The sequence below is a fragment of the Triturus cristatus genome, chromosome 4_1 (assembly GCF_964204655.1).
Source record: "Triturus cristatus chromosome 4_1, aTriCri1.1, whole genome shotgun sequence".
Lineage (NCBI taxonomy): Eukaryota > Metazoa > Chordata > Amphibia > Caudata > Salamandridae > Triturus > Triturus cristatus.
This window is the reverse complement of record NC_140585.1, coordinates 367,176,632-367,198,716: the sequence shown is the minus strand read 5'-3', so window position 1 is coordinate 367,198,716 and position 22,085 is coordinate 367,176,632. Positions and strand designations below refer to the sequence as shown.

Here is a 22,085-nt window from a genome sequence, read left to right as displayed (position 1 = left end):
GGACTGAGGTAGCACTCTGGTGGAGCTTTGTCCCGGAAGATGTCCCTCTTCCTGCCTTTGGAGTGTCAGTGACGCTCTCAATTGAGGACTTGATGGACAAGGATCGTCTACTGGGGAAACAGGAGCTGGAGAAGAATTTATTACTTCTGCGGATCTGGATCTTGAAGGAGATAGAGGAGATCCTGATCCTGCTGAGGCCGATGGTGAAATGGAAATAGGCAGAGACCTAGAGGCTGAACCATGCTCCGATGTCACATCCGGTGTATATCTCTCTCTATGCGGAGACTTCCGTCTCAACGCTGACCTCGTCTCCTGAAGCCCCACAGCGGAGGACTGTCTCGACGGCGATAATCCTATCGCCGGAGATCTGGACTTTGACGCCGAGTGGAGAACCGGCGATGAGTCATGCCTCGACGTCGAGAGCCTTGTCGTCGACGGAGGGCTTAACCTGGACGGAGGCCTAGAACCAGACGGGGAACTTCGCCTCGACGTCTGTATCCTCACCGACGTCATGGAAACCTTTGACCGGAGGCGCCTGCCTCGACGTCGATCCATGCTCCGACGACGATCTCCGCTTCGAAGTTGTTAATGCCTTTGACGACGATCGCCTGCGCCTTTCTCTCGACGGCGATCTAAGTCTCGACGTCGATGATGCCTCCAACGGCGATCGCCTGTGTTCTTTTGACGACGATCTTCTGCGTTTCGCCGCCGGATCTTGCATCGACGTTGATTTTCTCTTGGAAGCGTAACTCTCCCTGGTCTCCTCACCTCTCAACGACGATCCAGCCGCTGGAGTCTTCGACGCCGAGCCCGACGTCGATGGAGAACACACAGGGATCAACTGCGTCGACCGCATCTCAGAAAGGCCATAAAGCCTAATCCTCTCCCTTTCCTTCAAAGTCCTCTTTGAAAGGTTCTTACAATGGCGACAAGAAGCAGGAGAATGTGTGTCAGGTAGACAAATGATACACACATCATGAGTATCCGAAGAAGCCTTCTTTTTGCCACAGGATGGACAGGGCATGAACAAGGAAGGCATTTTCTGATAGAAAAAAAGTTTAGAAAATCGGTCAGGAAAAACAGTAAATGCTTCACCAAACAGGAGTATAATTAAGATGAAGCAAAAAAATCAACAAAAACTGGCAAATTCTTGACTAGAAAGTCAAAAATGAAGAGAGCTGAATTCCAGGGTCCTGACAGAAGGAGCCGGAAAGAACAACTGACCCAACTGTCACCCCTGAGGCATGATGGGATATTGGAATCAGGGCTGCCTTAAAGGCACGGTGCCAGTTTTTACCTGTACAAGGCTTTTCAGTCTCTATGGTATTGTATTACAATGCAGCCTGCAGGCTAACAATGTTTTTTGATCTGTGTTTGGCACAGTGTTTTTCTTTTCTTTCGCATGAGTTTTACCTCATTTTAAAAAACAAAATTAAAAAAAAGAAAAAAAGATTTAGGTGCATTTGTATACCTATGGTGTTTATTTGGATATTTATATCTACATTGTCTAGCCTACTATGAGGGCTGCATTGGTTTGGAAAAAATAATATATGTTTATACATATACAGAGCTGTATATATACATGTGTTTTTCATATATAATTTTTATTATTTCCAGGGTCCCCGCACATGGGCGGGAATATTCAGTGCTTATGACTATTGATGAGGATCCCCTGGAAGAGAACATCATCATAGCTGTGAGCTTGCGAATCTCAGCCGCAGTATTCCTGACATATCCCAACAGGGCCATTAAGGACGACCTCGGCACGGTGCAACATACGCCCTTATCCATGCAATCGTACACTGAGGCCCAGAAGTCTGCCACTTTGTCACATTGCTACACTAGGAGTAAAAAGTCAGTGCCACGTATATCATAGGTCTGCCCTAGAGATAGGATGACCTCTGAGGCTTTGCAAAGGAGTCGATTTGATTTACAGAGAGGCTTGACCTCATTAACGTAGCACATGAGAACTTACTTTTCATCCAAGGTATGCAGTGGCCTTTCTAAAATAGAACCTAGTTGAGGAAAAAAGACTTGGTGCTCTACGGTCTGGTTATGATGGAAGGGCGACACAACCTTAGGAAGGAACATAGGATTGCCTCCAAGGTAAGGGGAGTGCCTGCAATTCGCTAATACACATAAGCAATGTAATGCCACAAAGAAGATTACCTTCCAGAAGAGGAACTGAAGGGTTCATAAATGAATAGGTTTAAAGACTGGTCTCATGACCCTAGGGAGGACTACATTGAGGTTCTACACAGGAGCATGGCGTTTGACTCTCTTGAGGCCCTCCATGAAGGTCATGACAACATGAATGCTGAAGAGGGTTGAGTGATCCCTGTTCTGCATGTCAGCTTTGACAGCAGATATGTGTAGGAGAATTATATGTAGGAAAACAGAAGTGTAGGAGAATGGAATTGTAAGCATGGCCTGTTTTCTGCAAGTGTGAGAGGTAGGTAATGATATCCTGAATGGTAGTTTTTTTTTTTTTTCTTTTCAAAACGGGGTACAGAGTTCCTCAAATGGTAGACCATAGCGGGTCAAAGTTTTTAGGTCTCGGCTAGCGAAGGCTGCGCTTGCGCAGTCTCGCTCGCGAGACATAATGACTTGGAGAAGAGGGGCTTGAACCCGCCCCTCTTCTCCATTGGCTGGCCTCTTGAATGCTGGCCAGCCATTGGAGAAGAGGTCCGTCACTCCTAACAGGCCCCGTCCTTTTCGGATTCAGGGGCGTGTTTTTTGAAACTTTTCTAATTTTCTCCTCCAGCCAATGGCAAGAAGAGAACACGCCCCCGAATCCGAAATCGCCGCTGCCTTTCTCCGAGGCATTTCTGCTTCACCTCGGAGAAAGAACATCACTGCCACCTGGAGTAACTACAAGATTAAGTAAACTACGCCATGTCTGTCTCGAAAGAAATCCAGAGAAAGAGGAAACACACTCGGCGCTTTTTTACTTTCCAAGCACTATTAAGTGTTGTTTTACGTCACAGGCAACACCCGCTCCGTTAGCTCGTAATTTATGAAGGGCGCGAGGTGAGATCCCACCCACAGCCCCAACCCGAAAGGTTTCAGTTTTCCATAGAGAGGCATCACTCTTGCGAAGCAGCTGTCGCGGGAGACCGCCCCCTCCCCCCATCTCCCCCCCAGCGGCCAGGCCCTCGTCCCACGATCTTAAATCACGGAGATGCGGGCAACATGAACCCAATACATGTACTTTTTGGGGGATCGGCGGGTGGTACGGAAATCTCAGCAGCTTCCATCTTAGTCTGGTCCGCTTCGCGGCGCTAGATGTGGATAGAGCGCTGACAGGGTTTTTTTTAATGTTAGAAGGGACATCTAGAATGAAGGGAAAACTTGCATTTCACCTTTACCGAATGAACACTCCAGACACCCACTGCCTCAAGCTTGGAGCGGCCTGAGGCGAGGGGGGTGGGGTAGCGGTGACTGGTGGAGTTTTAAACAATTTTATTTACCCAGCTATCCATCGCCCCAACATTCACCCACTGTCATCCGAAAAGACTCCCATATCCATATCTCCCCTTAAACGCACCCATTCCGCCCACATGCACACCTTGCCCTACACAACACCCATTCTTATCAACCCGCTCACCTCCAATCACCTATACCCTTCCACCAACCACCCCACCTGCTGTGACCGTACCCACTCTGGCAGAGTGTGAACATATCACCCCTTTGAATCGAAAGGGGCCCCAGATCCCCCTGTCTTTTGTAGTATATGTTTATAAATGTTTATACATTTTATTAGTGTTTGCGTAACATATGTCAACCAGAAAAAGTGGTCCATAAGGGGGCTCCATGCACTCATCTGAAAGGAGGTCTCTTTATCTTAAGCTGGCCCTGCACTCCACAGATACATCCACCCACCAGCCGCCTTGCTTCCTTGGGAGGGAGGGCCCGGCAGCGCCCTCCTCATCCCCCCCTCCTCTGAGGCCACAGGCCTGTTGCACCCACACGAAAGAGGCGTGAGATACCCGGCTCCACGAAGGACCGCGAACCGAGGCACCAGACACCATGAACATTCGCCAGAAGCTCTCTGCGCTGGGGAGGCAGATGAGACGACACCCCGGGGTGAGTGCGGCCTATCACCCTGTGCCCCTTGCTCCAGGCTTGGTCTCATGACCAGCTGGCCCTGTAAGGTAGCTCAGTGGGTTCACTTACTCGCTGACGAGATTGGTCTGTAAAGGGTCGATCGCGGGTGGTACTGCTCAGCCTTTCATCCCCACCTATCCCATAAAGTAAGCCACCTACCCCATAAAGTAAGCAAACAGTTTGCTGGGTGATAATATTCCTGTTAACTGCGGAAAGCAGACCAGTGGGTCTGCGTGCCTGCTGCGCAGATCAGTGCAATCAGAGATTTGAGTCCTTCGGAAACAAACAAATAAATACCATGACCAGGAGCTTTCACAGTCAAATCTGCAACCAATCGCAGAAAGACAATTTAGTGCGTAGCATGAACTCTAGAAATTGTCATTCATGACATTATAAAATATGAACCATCTGTCATTTGTAGCGCATTCAGCCAAAGCACCCTATATAGAAAATATGTATATCGGCAGTGATCACTGGCGTTATTTCACCTTCTTCCCAGACCACTTTCTCCCTCTCCCCTATTTTGCTTTAATATGTCATATACAAATTTGTCCTCAATTCACACAAAAAACATTCTGTCCACCCTATGTTACTACATCCAAAGGACGTTCCTCTGAAGCTTAATTTTGAGAAACGTGCTTATTCTATTTTTTTTCGTTTTTTTGCCAAACTTAAAAACGCAGGTACCACGCATCATCTCTTCTTTGTCAAGTATGGTATTAAAGGTAATTACTTTCACTTAAAAAAAAGTAAATACATTGATTTGTTTTACCGGAGCATTAAAAAGCGGAAGCCCCATTGCGATCTCTTTGAAAAAGTTGCTTTTAGCTCTTTTAGACGTGCAAACGCTATAAATAGCAATTTCCACTGTGCGTATCATATTATATGGTAGTATATTATATTACCTCAAAATGTTGTTCTCATTTTGTTCATCTCAACCACTCACCCTTTTGCAGCCCACCTTGATTCTGTTCCTTTGAGACCCTTCTCAGTGGTGCAATGCTCGCCTTAGTGTATGTCTGTTCTTATTGAGGCTGGTCAGTCACATATCTCAAAACCACAACATGAATCTGATTTCCCTACACCTTACACTTTAATAAGAGTGAATATGTTATTTACACCCAGTGGTCGAAGTGTAGGGGGGGGGGGGGGGGGGGGGGACGGCAGGGCACGGCGTACCCCTACTTCTTCAATTCCAGGGATTCCGTTCCCCTACTTTTTTATTTTGAAAATGCGTCCCGGGACGCAAGAAATTACCATCGCCTATAAATAAAGCTCGGCGTTCCTGGCGTTCGAGGACGGGCGGCAGAGAAGTAACAGGACTCTGTCTTTTCCTTCTTACCCAGAGAAGAAAAACAAGCATTTACAATGCAACGGTCTCGGCAAGTTAGAGCTATTGGCATTGCTCATGACATTATTTTTGTTTATGTTTTTGTTTTTAAAACATGTAGAGAAACGGCATTGTTATTTACAATGTCAATAGCTTAATCAGTGTGTGTGTAGGTGGCTCTGTGTGTGGGTGCAAATGCAATAGGTCTCGCATTTGAGAGTGATTAAGCTATTGACATTGTAAATAACAATGCCAATAGCTCTAACTTTACCAATGCCGAGACCATTGCATTGTAAATGCTTGTTGGTTATGCAGTGGTGAACAAGGTTTTCATTTTGCTGTGTTACAACCCTATTATGTGGGCGGATGTTCATCCTTAAGGAAGCCCATACATTCTTGAGGAAGATTGAGATGCTATAATGTAAAGATTTCAGGTGCCAAATTGAAAAGTTGGGTGGCCCGGGATCAAGGTGTCTGAACCGACCTTGCATCAGGGTGTTAAAGGGCAGTCTAAGTGTGAGTTTCCGACATCTCCGGGAGGGTGAAGTACCAAGACTATCTTGCCAAGCCTGGCGACATTCGAATGAGTGTTGGTGATCTAGCCTTGATTTTCTCACCACAAAGGGAAGCAGCAGGTGAGATAGAAAATCATATGCAAATATGACTGATCAATGCAATCATAGTGGATTGCCCATGGACTGTGGGATAAAATACTTGGTAGCGAAGCTTAAGCATTTTGCATTTTCTGGAGTGGTGAACAGGTTTGTCTATGGGGTGTCCCAATGCCAGAAGAGCATCTGGAGGACCTGGGGGTGCAGTTCCTACTCATGGACTACTTGATGCGTCCACAAAGCTGCTATATTCTCTGCCATGAGGTGAATGTTGTGGTGGAGTGCCAGATGCAACTTCCCCTGGGCTAAGTCGGAAAGCTGAAGGGAAGTGTGTGCTGCCCTAATTCTGAAGGTAGTACATGGTGTACCAGCACTAGATCTTTCCAGTAATCCTTCACTAGAGACTATTGAGTTGTGAGGCACTCTTTAAAGGGGGCGCATGTGAAGCGTTGCATGAGGGACAATAGCATGCAGGAGACCATCATTCCTAGAAGGCGCATGACAGTCCGTACCAGGAGTTGAAGATTTGGTCATAAAAGAGGAAGCAGGTGGTGAAAGGCTGGAACTCTTCATTGAATGGGGTAATACTGCCTGTGGCTGCGTCCAGTACCAAACCTAGGACGGGTTGGATTTGAAGTGGTAGTAGATGGGACTCTCCATTTATGCTGGAGCCAAGGCCCATGGAGTAGAGACAATGCATTTTGAGTGTGTGCCAGACACTGGCTGATCTAGAGCAGCAGCACTCTGCAATCAAGGTCAATCAATCAATCAATCAATCAATCATAGGCATTTGTATAGCGCACTGCTCACCCGGAGGGTCTCAAGGTGCTGGGGGGGGGGGGAACGCTCCTGCTCGAACAGCCAGGTCTTGAGTTGCTTCCTTAAGGCGAGATGGTCTTGCGTTGTCCGGAGGTGGATGGGGATGGAGTTCCATGTCTTGGCGGCCGGGTAGGAGAAGGATCTTCCTCCGTCGGTGGCTCTGCGGATGCGGGGGACGGTGGCGAGAGCGAGGCTGGCGGAGCGGAGCTGGCGGGTGGGCGGGCTTGTGGAAGGTCAGGCGGCTGTTGAGGAACTTGGGGCCCAGGTCGTGGAGGGCCTTGTGTGCGTGGGTGAGGAGTCGGAACGTGATTCTTTTGTTGACGGGGAGCCAGTGCAGGTCTCTCAGGTGTCCGGAGATGTGGCTGTGTCGGGGGATGTCCAGGATGAGTTGTGCTGAGGCGTTCTGGATCCGTTGGAGTTTCTTCTGGAGTTTGGCGGCGGTGCCGGCGTAGAGGGCGTTCCCGTAGTCCAGCCGACTGGTGACGAGGGCCTGGGTGACCGTCTTCCTGGTCTCGGTGGGGATCCACCGGAAGATCTTTCGAAGCATGCGCAGAGTGTTGAAGCATGAAGACGAGACGGCGTTGACTTGTCTGGTCATCGAGAGGGAGGAGTCCAGGATGAAGCCTAGGTTGCGTGCGTGGTCCGTTGGCTTGGGGGTGGCTCCCAGGGCGGGGGGCCACCAGGAGTCGTCCCAGGCGGAGGGTGATGATCCCAGGATGAGGACCTCCGTCTTGTCTGAGTTCAGTTTCAGGCGGCTGTTCTTCATCCATTCGGCGACGTCTTTCATCCCTTCGTGTAGGCTGGCTCTGGCGGCGTCCGGGTCGCTGGTGAGGGAGAGGATCAGCTGGGTGTCGTCGGCATAGGTGATGATCTTGAGGTTGTGTTGACGTGCGATGGTTGCGAGGGGGCTCATGTAGACGTTGAAGAGGGTGGGGCTGAGCAATGACCCTTGTGGAACGCCGCAGATGACTTCGGTGGCCGCTGACCGGAACGGGGGGAGGCGGACTCCCTGGGTTCTTCCGGCGAGGAATGAGGTGATCCACTCCAGGGCCTTCTGGATGCCGGTGTTGTTCAGGCGTTGTACCAGGGTGCGGTGGCAGACAGTGTCGAACGCTGCGGAGAGGTCCAGGAGGATGAGGGCCGCAGTTTCCCCGTTGTCCATTAGGGATCTGATGTCGTATGTGGCTGCGATGAGGGCGGTCTCCGTGCTGTGGTTGGCTCGGAAGCCGGATTGCGAGTGGTCGAGGGATCCGTTGGTCTCGAGGAAGGCGGCTAGCTGTCTGTTGACGGTCTTCGATGACTTTGGCAGGAAACGGGAGGAGCGAGATGGGGCGGTAGTTTTTGAGGTCGGAGGGGTCTGCAGTTGGTTTCTTCAGCAGGGCACTGATCTCGGCGTGTTTCCAGCACTCCGGGAAGGTGGCGGTGTTGAAGGAGGCATTGATGATGTCGCGGAGGTGGGGTGCGATGATGTGGTCGGCCGTGTTGAAGATGTGGTGTGGGCAGGGGTCCGTAGGGGATCCGGAGTGGATGGTGTTCATTGTGTGTGTTGTATCTTCGGTGCTGACTGGGGTCCAGGTGCTGAGGGTGGCGGTGGGGGGCATCGGTTCGGTGGTGGGGTTCGTGGTTGGTGGGCCGAAGCTGTTGTGAATGTTGGCGATCTTGTCGTGGAAGAAGGCTGCGAGGGAGTCGCAGAGGTCTTGCGAGAGAGTGATGTCATTGTTTCCGGCGTCGGGGTTGGAGAGCTCTTTGACGATGCTGAAGCGTTCCTTGCTGTTGTGGGTGTTGTTGTCGTTCCTTGAAGGCTGTCTTCTTTGTGGCGCGGATCAGTTGGTGGTGTTTGCGGGTGGCGTGTTTGAGAGCCGTCATGTTGTCTGTGGTCTGGTTGGTGCGCCAGGTGTTCTCCAGGGAGCGGCAGTTCTTCTTGGAGGTGATGAGCTCGTCGGTGAACCAGGAGGCTTTCTTGCTGCCGCGTCTGCTGGGGGGGTTCTTCTTCAGTGGTGCGAGGGTGACTGCGCAGTTGGTGATCCACTGTGTGAGGTTGTTGGCGGCTTCGTTGGGGTCCGTTGAGCTGGTGGGGGGGGGGGGGTTCTGGCTGAGGAAGGTGGTGAGCTGGTCGCCGGTGATCTTGTTCCAGCTCATGCGGGGGGCTTGTTGAGGGTGGTGGTGGGTCGTCGTTTTACTGAAGCTGAAGTGGACGCAACTGTGGTCAGTCCACTGGAGATTGGTAACGTATTTGCTGGATGGGAAGACTAGGTCAAGCGTGTGGCCGGCGTAGTGGGTGGGGGTGGTTACCAGTTGCTTGAGTCCGAGGTTGGCCAGGTTGTCCAGCAGAGCAGTGGTGTTGCGGTCCTTGTTGTCCTCCAGGTGGAAGTTGAGGTCCCCCAGGAGGATGTAGTCGGTGGAATTGATGGCGTGCGGGCTGACGAAGTCTGTGATGTCTTCGCTGAACTGTGTGCGTGGTCCCGGTGGTCTGTAGACGAGGGTGCCTCTGAGCGTGGTCTTGGGGTCGGTGTGTATCTGGAAGTGGAGGTGTTCGGCGGAGGTGAAGGGGTCATCGGAGTTGGTCATGATGCGGATGGTGTTCTTGTGGATGATGGCGATGCCTCCTCCTGTCTGGTTGACGCGGTCCTTCCTGGTGATTTTGTAGCCTTCTGGGACGGCGATGGCGACGTCGGGCGCTGAGGAGGCGTTCATCCAGGTTTCCGTCAGGAAGGCGATGTCTGGTGCTGTCGAGTCGAGGAGGTTCCAGAGTTCGACGGCATGCCTGTGAACGGAGCGGGTGTTGAGCAGGATGCACATCAGGTGTTTGTTGCTGGGGCTCGGTTTAGCAGGTGCGGTGTTGGGTCGGAGGCCGGTGAAGCGGCAGGTGAAGGGTCCGTGGGTGCGTCTCGGGGTGGCTCGGTAGCAGGCGGTGTTTCGGCCGGCGTTGAGTGCGTGGAGGGTTTTGGCGTCGTAGATGTGCAGGGTGTGCTAGCGAGGGCGAGGACCAGGGGGTCTGGCGCTGGGCGCGGTCCAGGCGCAGACGGGCTTACCTTTGGCGCACCTTCGGCGCACAATCGGCGCTCCCGCTGCGTGCATCCGCTGCGCGGTCGCTCTGGGGGCGTCATAAATAAGGAGCCGGGAGGGAGGAGCAGCTGGGTGGCGGGAGCGGGGCGGCGAATGGAATCACAGGGGGGCGGGGCCGCAGGGAGGCAGCGGCTGGAAATTCCAAGAAGCAGCGGGCAATTCCCAGGAGCAGCGTGAAATTCCCAGGAGCAGCGGGCAGCGAGCGAAGGAATCTGCAGGCAGGAGGCGGCAAAGGCAGGCAGGAGCGGCAGCAGTGAGTGGGGCGACCAAGCCCTGTGGAAGGCTGAGCGGTCACCAGGTAGGGAAAGACATGAATGCCCTCCCTTTGTAAATGCGTAGCAGGCCCTTCGTAAATACCCTTGGAGTCACAGTGACCCAGAAAGGAAGTACTTTGAACTAGCAGCATTGCCCACTTACCATAAATGGACTCATGGTAGGCTATGATGCCGCGGTGATGGTGAAGGGGGTGGAATTGGAATGCTCCAACACTTGCTAATGATCTAGATCAGGATCACGGGGTCATTTCAGGCATCATCAGTGGGGCCTTCGCATGGTCACAGATCATAAGGTTCAATAACCAATGGTATGCTCACAGCCCTGGGCATGTCTTTATGCGAGGACCAGTCTTCGTCAAGGTTTCGATATCCTCTATGTACGAATCTTCGGATTCACTTGATCACAGTCTCTGGGCTAAGTGATGGCCGCCTGTCCAAGGAGACCACACGAGCCAGCCTCCTCCTGTTAATCGGTGCCAAGATGGGATCTTCCTAACCAAAAATGTCCAGGATACCAGAGATGTCTTGCTGCTGCAATCTCCCGTTTACCTAACAGTGCTCTTTTCTGTACCAAAAGATCTTCTGGGAACAGAAGGCAAGGCTCAACAGAGTCGTCGTCGCATGGTCAAGGGTCAGGCACAGACTGCACAACTCGTGGTGGTATACCCAAGGATATATAGAGTGGCTGCAAGGCAGTTCTCGAAGGGTTCCATCACCAATACAGCATTCTCTGGCAACGGAGGACTGGAGGCCGTGCTGATCCCTCAATGCCCTGGGGCATCGACAAAAGGTTTTAGTGTTGCTGAAGGTAGCACACGTTGGGGAGACAAAAGGTGCGGACCTCGGTCAAAAGAGACACAATTGGATGGAAGAGTAACTCAACAGTCCTCACAACAAAATGTGTTCCAGACTTGGGAGCCCACTCAGTGGAAAAACATCTAAGATGGAGTCACTGCCTATGCACAATGTACGCTAAAAGGAGGCATCCCACCACATCTCGTGACTCAAAAAGACTTCTCTAAGCAAAAGCAACTTGCAAATGTCAGAGTCCAACACGTGATGGCAGAAGTATGCAAGCATGTATATTTACAGCCACACATGCTATGAACAAATAACTCCCTGATGTCAGCAGTGGAAGTATACAACTTATCCAGTCCAAAATCGGGGTAGAGTAGAAATACTGCAAGGTGGGGACAAACGCACATGTATAAATAAAAGCCACTGAATCAAGCTCAGGTATTGGAATGGACAAGAAAGCCATCCAACCATGAAGAAGCTGCTGACCCACTATGTAATATTGAATACAAAAGACGTATGCAACAGTTACCTAAAGCAGTTTGTAATGAGATCGCAAAACCAGAAACCCAATAGAGATTTATGCCTTTGTCACGTGGTACAGTGTTATTGACCAACAAGACAGATAAGTGAACTGCTGCCTCAGTGATAGCTGTAAAGGAAATCAGCTTCCAATACAGGCTTAAAGACGTCTTCTAAGTCAGTAAATGGTAGAAAATCAGATGCTGGTCTCTTCATGTTCTAACTCCTTTGCGAGTGTGAGACAAGTGTGAAAGCTCTGCTGATCCTAGCCAAGATTAAACGCATGTTTAGATGACCTGCTTCAAAAGAAAAGTAGACACTGAAGCTAAATTTTACTTCTATATAGATTGCTAGGCATGGAGTTTAAAATTAGACTTGCTTGCCACTTTTGTCTGACATCACTCAAATTCTATCACCATCTCAGGTGTAATAGGAAATTGATTTATGCTAATTCCCAAATATAGAAAAATAGCAGCGTATCATTAAACAGCTCAATTTCAATAGATAAAAACTTTGTCATACAACTATATAAATTATCAACCAATAATAATGTATTTGACGGCTATATAGCTATTGAATCACTCATCTGCAGAGCTGGTAGGCCCAAGACTAGGAAGGTGATGCATGTTGATGCTCAAGCAAAGTCTGTCCGAGAAATAGGGGCTGACCAATGTGAAAAAATATGCAGTATTTGACATGGACATCTTACTCCACCCCTGGACCATTTGGGTTTGAATTGTAAAATTTCTAGGTCAAAGGAAAAACGGGTTAAAGTAATGGTCCGTTTAAAACATAGGTTTGGAGGAGGGTTGTGGTATCTTGCTTTCTTCTCTACGCGGTCCTTTCTTTGTGTCCTGTACACAGCTGCTCAGCCAGTCTCTGTGATGTCATGGAATGTTGGAGCCCTCTCAATAAGTCTCACCAGACCAGCGCATGCGCTGGGTCAGGCGAGACCTAAAAATCACTTAAAATCCAAGGTATCAAAGGTCGGGGAAAGGAACCCGCCTCTCTGCCCACGTGAATAGCATGCTGTGTATCCATGTAGGAAATTCTTCACAATCATGTTAAAACATGATAATAAACAACTGTAAAGGTTTCATGGTACAAGTCTCAATACGAGCAAACTCTCAAAAATACAGCTACTATTAACATATTAAGAAATCAATGGCATCTTTCCCGTGAAATACCTTGACATACTCTTCTCTAGAGCGCTTAATCAGCTGCCAAACTAGCCAAATAAAGAAAAACAAGGAAAAACATCCATACTAAGTGTCACGGGGTCACTGCTACGGACGAACGAGCTGGAGGGATACCTGACTGTTCCTTTCCGCCCTGGCCACAGGACTCGTACGGTCCCTTTAACCCAACCAGAGAATCCCTCGGGGAGGAGTCGACAAAAAGTACGTCAGAGGCCGCCGCCCAATCAGAGGCCCCGAGCCCTCGTAAGGGGAACCCGGAAGGAGAGGAGAGCGCGAAAGCCGGAGGGAGCAGCGAGAGCAGAGAGAAGGAGCCGGAGCAGGAGCGAGAAAGCAGCGGAGAGCGAGAGACCACGACTGAAGGGGAGAGCGGAATCCGAGGTGCGTCGCCGACGGAGCCAGGAGGCCAACGGATACGCTACTCGCCCCGCCACGTTCCTGGAGGAGCGTGGCTGGGAAAGGTACGTGATCGTATCTTGAGCCTTTCACAATCACGGGGAGGGACGGGGTGATTAGTACGAGGGAGGTCACGGAGACGCGGGGAGCCTGAGTGTTGGGTGTTCTTTTTGATTAACAGCACTCACCCCACAACCACACCTCTGTGCCTAGAAACTTCTCGTTATTTCTTTTGTGTTAAGTGAGACACGGCAGTTGGTGGTAGCCCCGGTGATCCCTCACAATCCTTTCCCCCTCAAATCGCCTACGGCCCCTTCAAGCCTACTTACCTTTGTGTCCCTGTGTGTTTCTTCCCTGGGCAACGGACGGACGAGGAGACGGTCCCTACGGTGGAACCCTTGACCCGGACTTCCACAAGCCAGACGACCCTGCAACGTCCAGAACACTTCTAGAGAGAAAGCAAGGCGTTTGAACTCAATAAAACCCGATTACTCAGTCCATTAACGTGTCACGGTGTTTGCTTCCAACCCCCCTCCATACCATCCTTCACACTAAGCTAATCACATAGGGGTAGAATAGGGATAAGTAAGATGATGATGATGATAGTACGCTACTACCTACTATCTAAGTCTCTCATGGGAAAACAGCCACACTAAGCTAATCACGACGAGGTAGAATCGAGATAAGTAAGAGGACGATAGTACGCTACTATCCTATACATAGCTCTCTATCATCGTGAAAGTGAGTTATAAAAATCCACATAACAGGACAGGGCAGTTTTAAAGACGTCTTCATGTGGTCTCCATTTGTGCACCAATTGCTTGCAGTAGCGTTTGTTTTATCAGTCTGTTTTTCTCTGTGTACCCGCTAGCCTGTGGTTGGGCTGTTTTCCATTTGGGCTGAGCTTGAGAGGAGCCAGGGTGTTCGGCCATGCAGTGATCCAGCTGTTTAGCTCCTTGATTGCTTTCTCCAAGTTGCTGGTGTGCTCTGTGCTGCTTTTCAAGCTGTGGCAGGTGGGTTCAATAATGGTAGGTTCATGGTGGTTTGGTATGAATATGCTAAAACTGACAAGGATGAGGTATATCCAGGGGATAGCTGCGGGTTTGTCGACTGAAGCTGCTGATGAAGGATAAAATTAGGTCAAAGAAGTGTCCGGTGGTGTAGGTGGGTACGGTAATGTGCTGGGTGAGGCAGAGGTTTCCGAGGTTGTTTCAAGAATGGTCGTAGTGTTTGGTTCGGTGTAGTCTTCTAGATGAAAGTCAAGGTCTCAGAAGTGTATGAAGGTGCTAGAGTTAATAATGAGGGGTAGAATGAAGTCTCAGACATTGCTGTCAAAATTGTTGCGGGGTCCTGGTGCTCTAGATACGAGGTTTGCCCATGGAGAAGTTGGCTGTGTATCTTGAACGTTAAGTGTTCCATTTAGCTGGTCGGGTGTCTATGCAAGTGGTGCAGCTTATTGTGTGTTTGAATATGAACTGCGAATCCGCCACAGAGCTTATGCTAGCGGACTTGCCTGGTGATCTTCTAGCTGGGGAAGATGGCTGTAGCAATGTCTGGTGCAGAGGTTGAGTTTAGCTAAGTTTCTTTGAGGAACAGCAGGTCTCAAGTGTGGTCATGCAGTAGGCCCTGCATCTCCATGGCGTACTTTGTGAGCGAGCGGATGTTGAGGAGCATAGATGTGAATGTGGTGTGTTGCGTGGGTGGGGGTTAGTTTGTGTGACTGTGTGGATGGTTCGTGTGAGAGAGGGTGCTGTTAGTGCTGGAACGATAGGTGCAGGGTGGGAGTGTTGCAGGGAGCGCTTGTGAATGCTCTCTATGTGTTGTGTGGGGCTCGGTGTGACAGCAGTGTTGCGAATGGAGTCCGGGGTTGATAGCACAGAGGAGTGCGGCAGGGTAGTGGTGTGTAGAGGGAGAAACAGGGTTCCTGGTACTTGGTGCGGTCCGAGCTCAGACGGGATTGCCTTTGCCACCCCCTCCCATTATGTAGGTCCTGGGAGGAAGGAGGAACATAGGGCAGTGAGCAATCAATCAGGTTTGTAGAGCACAACTGCATCACCCAGGAGGGTCTCGAGGTGCTGGGAGAGTGATCTGCTGGTTCACCTATTGGATGAACATCCAGGTCTTGACGTCCTTCCTGAACTGCTGAGCAGATTAATGATGGGAAATTAAGTCCTACTGCTTGGCTTCTTCTTTTAAAGACGGTTGTGAGGGAAAACAGTGATGTCATTTCCTGTGCTGATGGATGATGGAAAATACAGTGTGCTGATGGATGATGGAAAATACAGTAATGTCACTTCCTGCGTAGATGAATGATGAGAAATGAAGTCTTCTACCCTGGCTCTTTTAAAGACTGTTTTGGCAGAAAACCAGAGAGGTCACTTCCTGTGCAGATGGTTGATGGGATAGGTAGCACAGGTTCTTGCAGAGGGTCTTCTGCAGGTATACGTACCTTGGTCTTCGGATGAAGTAGGTTTATCTACAAGCGTGACTGCATCGGTGTGCATTAGTGTGAGTGGACATAGGGATATATTGAACCTGAAGAGCCATAAGGTGCTTCGCCTTTCAACAAGAGGAACAGAAGGGAAACAGAAGGGAAAAAGTACTGTGCCTGGACTGCGTTGTGGAACTGGTGTCTCCAACGCTGTTTGAAACGGTTACCTTTCTAATGCCTCACTATAGTACCCAGCCAAGTTCTGTATAGTGTGAGGAGGGAAGGTCAACTTTTTACAGACAGCACATAGGGACATGTTGGAAACATAAATGTCCAAAGAACAATCTGGGCTCTGCACAGGAAATTGCTGACAGAAACAGGTTCTGATCAGCAATTGATAGAAGAAAGGGAACAGTGAAAATATGATGCATGCCTGTGTAATCTGTACCAATGTGCAAAGCTCCAATTTAACAACTTTCGAAATAATTTACGATCCAACTATTGTGTAGCATGGTTCCTGCAGGGCTGAGAATAGACAAGGACTAGGGTGTAAGAATAGCCTCTTTTCAAGTCTTGTATTCAGTCTATCCACACTTTCTCTACAGAGCATTCACTAATTTGAATTAAGTAGTAGATTGTTTTCAGGAATGAGAAGTGTTAGGTTATCCCAAAACCCAACAATGACCATGCTGTGACAGAATTTTCACTTAGTGTTTTAATTAAACAGACGAAAAATAAAATGCAAAGATATTAAGCCCAGAAAGTTACATAAAACATCCTAAAACCAGACAAAAATGGATTTCTAAAAGATACACAGATAAACTCATTGTACAAGAGTAGCCTGCTGCATGACTGAATGAAGCTGCAAAGTTAATGTTATTAACTTGATTAATTCACTAAAAGCTAAAAAAAAAAAAAAAAACAACAACAAAAACAGTTGATCAGATCTCCTGGGAATCTATGAGTGCTGCAATGAGAGAATTGGGATTTTGGTTTGGCTTTAAAATGATGAAAAATGGCAATCTTTTTGAGCATTAAAATGAATCCGTCACTTTTGTTGATCCTATGAAACTCCAAGACCGTATTGCAATCTCTAAAGAAGAACCATACAAAGAAGTCTCTGGTCTTCCCTCTAGGTAGCCTGAGATCCAGATCCAGATCAATTGAAAGTGTACACCCAATCTGCCCAACTATGAGGAGAGACAGCCCACTAGAAGCCAAGGATCAAATGATGTGTAAAATAACAAATGGGAGCAACGTGGATTAGAGGGCTGGCATTAGGCTGTAACCGCAATCCTAAAGCCCCCAGAAGTCTTTCTGGTGCTTATTTACCTATTGAGGGGTTGGAGGGGGGGGGGGGGTCATGTTTACACCTACCTGCCCTCCTGCAGGGTTACTTAGCCCACTAGACAGCATGGTGTATTATACAAAAGTAAAAAAAAAAAAAGAAAAGAATAGAATTGAGTTGGAGCGTAGCACTACCCCTAAAGCCCAATAGTCTTACTCCACCTGCCCCCCACACTCCGCACAATGGGCAGTCTAAGGGTACATAGCACTTATCTGCCTTCCCGCTGTGGCTAGAAAGCCCACTAGACACCATGGGTAGCTATAAATAAAACGGTAAGGAAAATATGAGAAACAAAAACATCGGGTGGAGGAATCAGTCCATCCTGGCATGGGGCCATACCCCCATCCCTACAGCCCCAACAGTCTTTCTGCCACCTGTGGGACAGATTGGGGAGAGGGCCACTCTATGGCAGGGATAGTTTATTTTTCCTTTAGATGAGGCGGGCCCAGCCAGTCCTGACATTGGTCCATGCCGTCAATATCTAGAGGCCTAACAGACTGTCCAAATCCCTCCACTATAAAGTGCTACATTGCTTCTGTTGCCCCCTCCCTCGGCCCCAATACTGTAGCCATGCCCCAGCAAGCAAGAGAAAATAATTAGGCATAATTGTAAGATATTGTTGAGCAGTCAGAGGGTTAACCCTCACCATTGTGCCTCCCCTGGCCGGCAGAAAGATAGGCTGGAGCCCCGAGATGGCAGCTTCAGTACAGTGCCATGACAGGCAAGCCCCACATCCCATTCTGTTTCTCACGTTATAACATAACATGTGTATTTGTAAAGCACACGTTCACCACTATGGGTATCTAGGCGCTGAATAACAGATGTTTGTTGTTACCCAACACAATGGTACTCATTTTATCAACCTCAGATGGATGAAAGGCTGAGTGGACCCGCCGGGATTTGAACCTGTGACCATGAGGTCGAACACAGGCCCCTGCAGTAGATGCATTAGTCCACTGAGCCACCAGACCCGGCATGTTATGTCCTAATAGTCTAGTGGGTTTTCTCAGAGACCCTCACAAGCCCCCTAGGACTGGAACCCCAATCTGCCGTCCCCCGTAGGGCTAAAACCCACCAGACTACCAGAGGAAAAAAGTGAGAAAAGGGAAGATAGACCATGTTTTCTCTGGAGTATTTCTGTGCCCAGAAGCAGCCAAATTGGGGGATCACCCCTCTCTGCCAGTCCATATGTCAAAACGACACCCAAAGAAATGCCAATTACCTCTCACTTACCATGGGTGGGGATTGCTCTACTAGTTAGCCCAGCAACTAGCAAACTCTATCAAGCCTCACCATTTCTATATACTAGAGTCGTTCCTAGTGCACCTAACGACGGGCACCGATTCAAATTAGAATGTTCTTTCCTGAATTGTTGATAAAACAATTGATTCATGGTTTTATGTGGTTCTATGGTTGCAACGTTTACTGCATAATTATTGATTTGCCACACAAAACACTTTGCTGCTCCAATGAAGGAAAATAATACTGCTAAGCACGTGCTACATAATCGGTCTTTTCTTTCCACAAAATGTAGATTTTTTTTTTGTAGTTTTATATAGCGCGAACATGACCCGAAGGTATCGGGTATCAGAGCGCTTTGCATGAGCACCAGTTACGTTACACAAGAATGCATTCATTTTTGTTAGGCACGGGGAGATGAAGTGATTTGCCCAGAATCACAGGATGTTGAGCGTCATTATCTTGACGCACAATCTGGTCCTCTGTTGTCGCATAAACCTAGCAAGCCCCAACAATGGTACAACTCTGAAGGGTGGTTCAGGCTGTCATTATGATGAAACTCGTATCCAAGCTGCCTGTGAATTAGGAGATTCATACCACTGCATTCTGTGCACTAAAACCACCCATGTAAGTAATATAATACAATATAATGTAATCCTTTGAGTAGATCATCACCTCCTTGCCACTCTACACATTGTATACTTCAAATAGTAAATGTAAATGTAAATGTGTTTGTACTTGTATAGCGCACTGCCACCCCCAACGGGGGCATCCTGGCGCTTTTACTCATACCGCTGTGGAACCCTTCCTGGCTTTCCATGTGAGGTGTCCACTCCTGGGCACCCCCATGGTGAGGCCAGGCATCCCAGCGCTGTTTCGGCCGTTGTGGAGATTAAGCAAGCTATTGCCCAGAGTTGCAGCGTGGGACCCATGATTAGAATAGGCACTGAGGCGAGAATATCCGGTCCGCGGAATTTATAGCCCGAGACCCTGCCGTGACGGGAATCGAACCCTGGTCCCGGACCAGTGCTCTGCATCGAGGTCTGCCACTCTAACCACTCCACTCACTCCACTAGTGATCTTCAGACTACTTGTAAGGAAACGCTGGCTTAAGTTCATCCCAACCTCTGTACCCATCAATGCACAGAACTCTTACCTTGTTATTTCCCGATATCCTCTCGGTTTCACATTCGATTTCTTGCCTGATTTCATCAAAATCAGTGTAAACCTAAAGCAGAAACAACAAAGTAAAAATCACACCGATGTTTTACAGGACAATACCAAAAGACCAATGAGTGCGAGTAACCAAGCATCCTACAACAAAGCAGGCAAACCCTTGTGCAACAAGCATTGACAAAGTCAATAAATCTAAACTTTTGGATCCTATTGGCTATGTCAATTGTTTTTAGATACGATGTACAGCAGCCCCGAAACTGCACGGTATGGCTACAGTAAAAAGGAAAATAAAAAAAGATGCTATGATGCGGTGATGCATCATTCTGTAGGCATGCATGTGCAAGCCCACAAAATGAAACAAGCATCTTGTTTTTTTTTAACTTACCCAGTGGCTTGGTAAATAAAGGATAAAAGATAAGTAGCGCGAAAGCATTATTTGTCGGTTATGCACGGGTGGAGAGGAGCTACACATAAGGCACAGGTGGTAGGAAGTGTAACAAAGGAAGTGAGTACCAGGAAGAAATAAGGAGTGCGTGGGTTGAGGAAAGCAACATGAAGGGTGCTGTCTGAGGGAAGCAACATTGAGTGGGCGGGAGAAGCAACGGGTAAGAGACCAATGTGAAGTAGGCCGGGGAGAAACACACAGGTGAGAAAGTAACGCGCGAGAGGGAAATACATGAGTGAACGCAACATGGAGGGCCAGGGGAGAAGCACACGGGAAGCAGAGTGCAACAGTGTGTGGCCGGGGGACAGAAGTGCTGGCAGAAGTCAGGAGGAAAATGTGCGCACTCTCATGGAGTGCTTTAAAAAAATATATATATATATATTTATTGCAAACATGCTCACCACAGAAGGACTTACATCAAGGTATGTCAAATTGTATAGTACATTCATGACATATGAATGACAAAGGTCAGAACTGCAAGCAGAAAAATAAGCAGACCTACAAGGGCGCTTTTATGGCCCATCAGTAAAAGTACATATTTGCTAGAGAGCAGACTCACCTTGTTTTTGGTGTGGAGGAATTTACCCCATTCTTCAGCTTCAACCCCTGAAAATGCATGAAGACTGTGTAAGATAAAAAATAAACTACCATGAACAATATATTTCAGAAAGGCAGCAATTGGTACAATGCAAATTCAAATATTGATCATAAAATACGGTTTAATGTTTAACTGAATTAAGGGGTCACATAATTAGATAGGTTCCGGTGGTAGAACGAGACTCACCCCCCAGGAAGTCACGCTACACAGGATTATTTCTGTGTGGGCAGCCACTTCCTTGGTGTGTCATCACCTGGTCAAACCCAACTATTGAAACAAAACATGTGTCAAGCCAGGACCTATCCTACTTACTTCCTGGGATTCTAGAACCCTACGAAACATCTTTGGTTGTATCTAATTCATAGGCCTGGCGTGCGGTTATTATTCTGATCAATCCGCTTAAACGCTTGAATGAAAGCATTGTTTTTTTAAGAAAAACAAGTTCTGTTTATGTATAGGTAACAACTGATATTTGAACACTTCGCACTGAAATTGCCTACTTGCCTTAATCTGTACACTGTATTTTCCCTTCTTCCATCTCCCTTTCCCGCCCTAGTTACAAGCACTCCCTGCCCGGCGTGGTCTGACTACAACAAAAATTATACTTATTTCTCCATCTGGATTAGAGTATGACGATTATATTCTACATTTTATTCATTGTGTATAGACACATACAACACATGCATTCTGCAAGTTAGCGGGGTTCAGTATAAAAAAAAAAACGATAAAAAAAAGAAATCCGCAATACAGGATAGGGAGTGAAAGATAGAACTAGCCAGGTGTCCGACTTCTGAGGAGGCTCAGTCTCCACGCAGCATCCGGTTATTTATAGGAGCTTGATGACAACACACATTAAAAGCTGTGATGTTGGCGTGCAGCTCCATTTGCCACTTGGTGCTCAGCCTTTTATTCAGACTGCGCTTGTTTTGTCGGATATATACTCTTCTTGTCTATAGTTTGATTGGGTGAAAAGAGTGCTCTCACAGCAGCTTGTTTGTGCACATTACCATCATCAAAGTGGTCAGTAATCCATGTGATGATGTGAAAAGTACTTATTTTTTTTCCAATCTGCCGTGGGTGTGGGGCTTTGCACGTTTAATCTATACCTGGAGGCAGAGATGCCACAGAACATCTGTGCAGAAAACAAGCATTTTCCAATGGGTGAAAAGATAAGTCAGTTGGTTTGGGACCCTCCTACATTTTCAGCCTGCTGCGCCCCTACACCCACTGAGACCCACCCATGGTGTTTTACTTTGAAACGTGCAGGCTCCACCTTTGAGCTGGTGTTCAGCTGGTGTTCAGCAAAGCCGTTCTCCCTTTCCCCACCTTGCTAAGGGGGCACTGAAGCACTTGTGCAGCTCTTTGAATGAACAAAATTACCTCTGCTATTACACCTTGGTTCATTATTGTACTGGTAGTCATTCAGCTACTGCTGCATGAGCTAATGGAAGAATGGTATTCGCTTCAGTCTTCCCTCCGACAAAGGTGCATGCACTGTGCAGTTATCTACTTCCGACCAGAACAACGGTAAACGATATGCCACATAAATCTTAGCTCTTTATTATATAACTATGCAACTTTTCTTTCTCCAGTGTTATTAATACACCTGTGGCTGGCATAACAGTCATCTCCACCTCTACCATTGATTAACTATGACTTAGATGTGCTTATTCCATTACCTTAATCCACTAGCTGAAATTCTCACAAGCACACTGACGTTTTACATGACAA

General features: G+C 48.2%; 1 protein-coding gene across 4 annotated transcripts in view; it reads right to left on the bottom strand.

Moving 5' to 3' along the window:
• The window catches only part of DNM1L (dynamin 1 like), a 610,546-nt gene that overhangs the window by 340,855 nt on the left and 247,606 nt on the right, over positions 1-22,085 (bottom strand). For all 4 annotated transcript variants that reach the window (XM_085652405.1, XM_085652403.1, XM_085652402.1 and 1 more), the window contains 2 exons: positions 20,316-20,362; positions 19,292-19,363 (listed from right to left, as the gene is read on the bottom strand). In XM_085652405.1, coding sequence (XP_085508531.1) covers positions 19,292-19,363; positions 20,316-20,362 — 119 coding nt within the window. The remainder of the gene's footprint in view (positions 1-19,291; positions 19,364-20,315; positions 20,363-22,085) is intronic.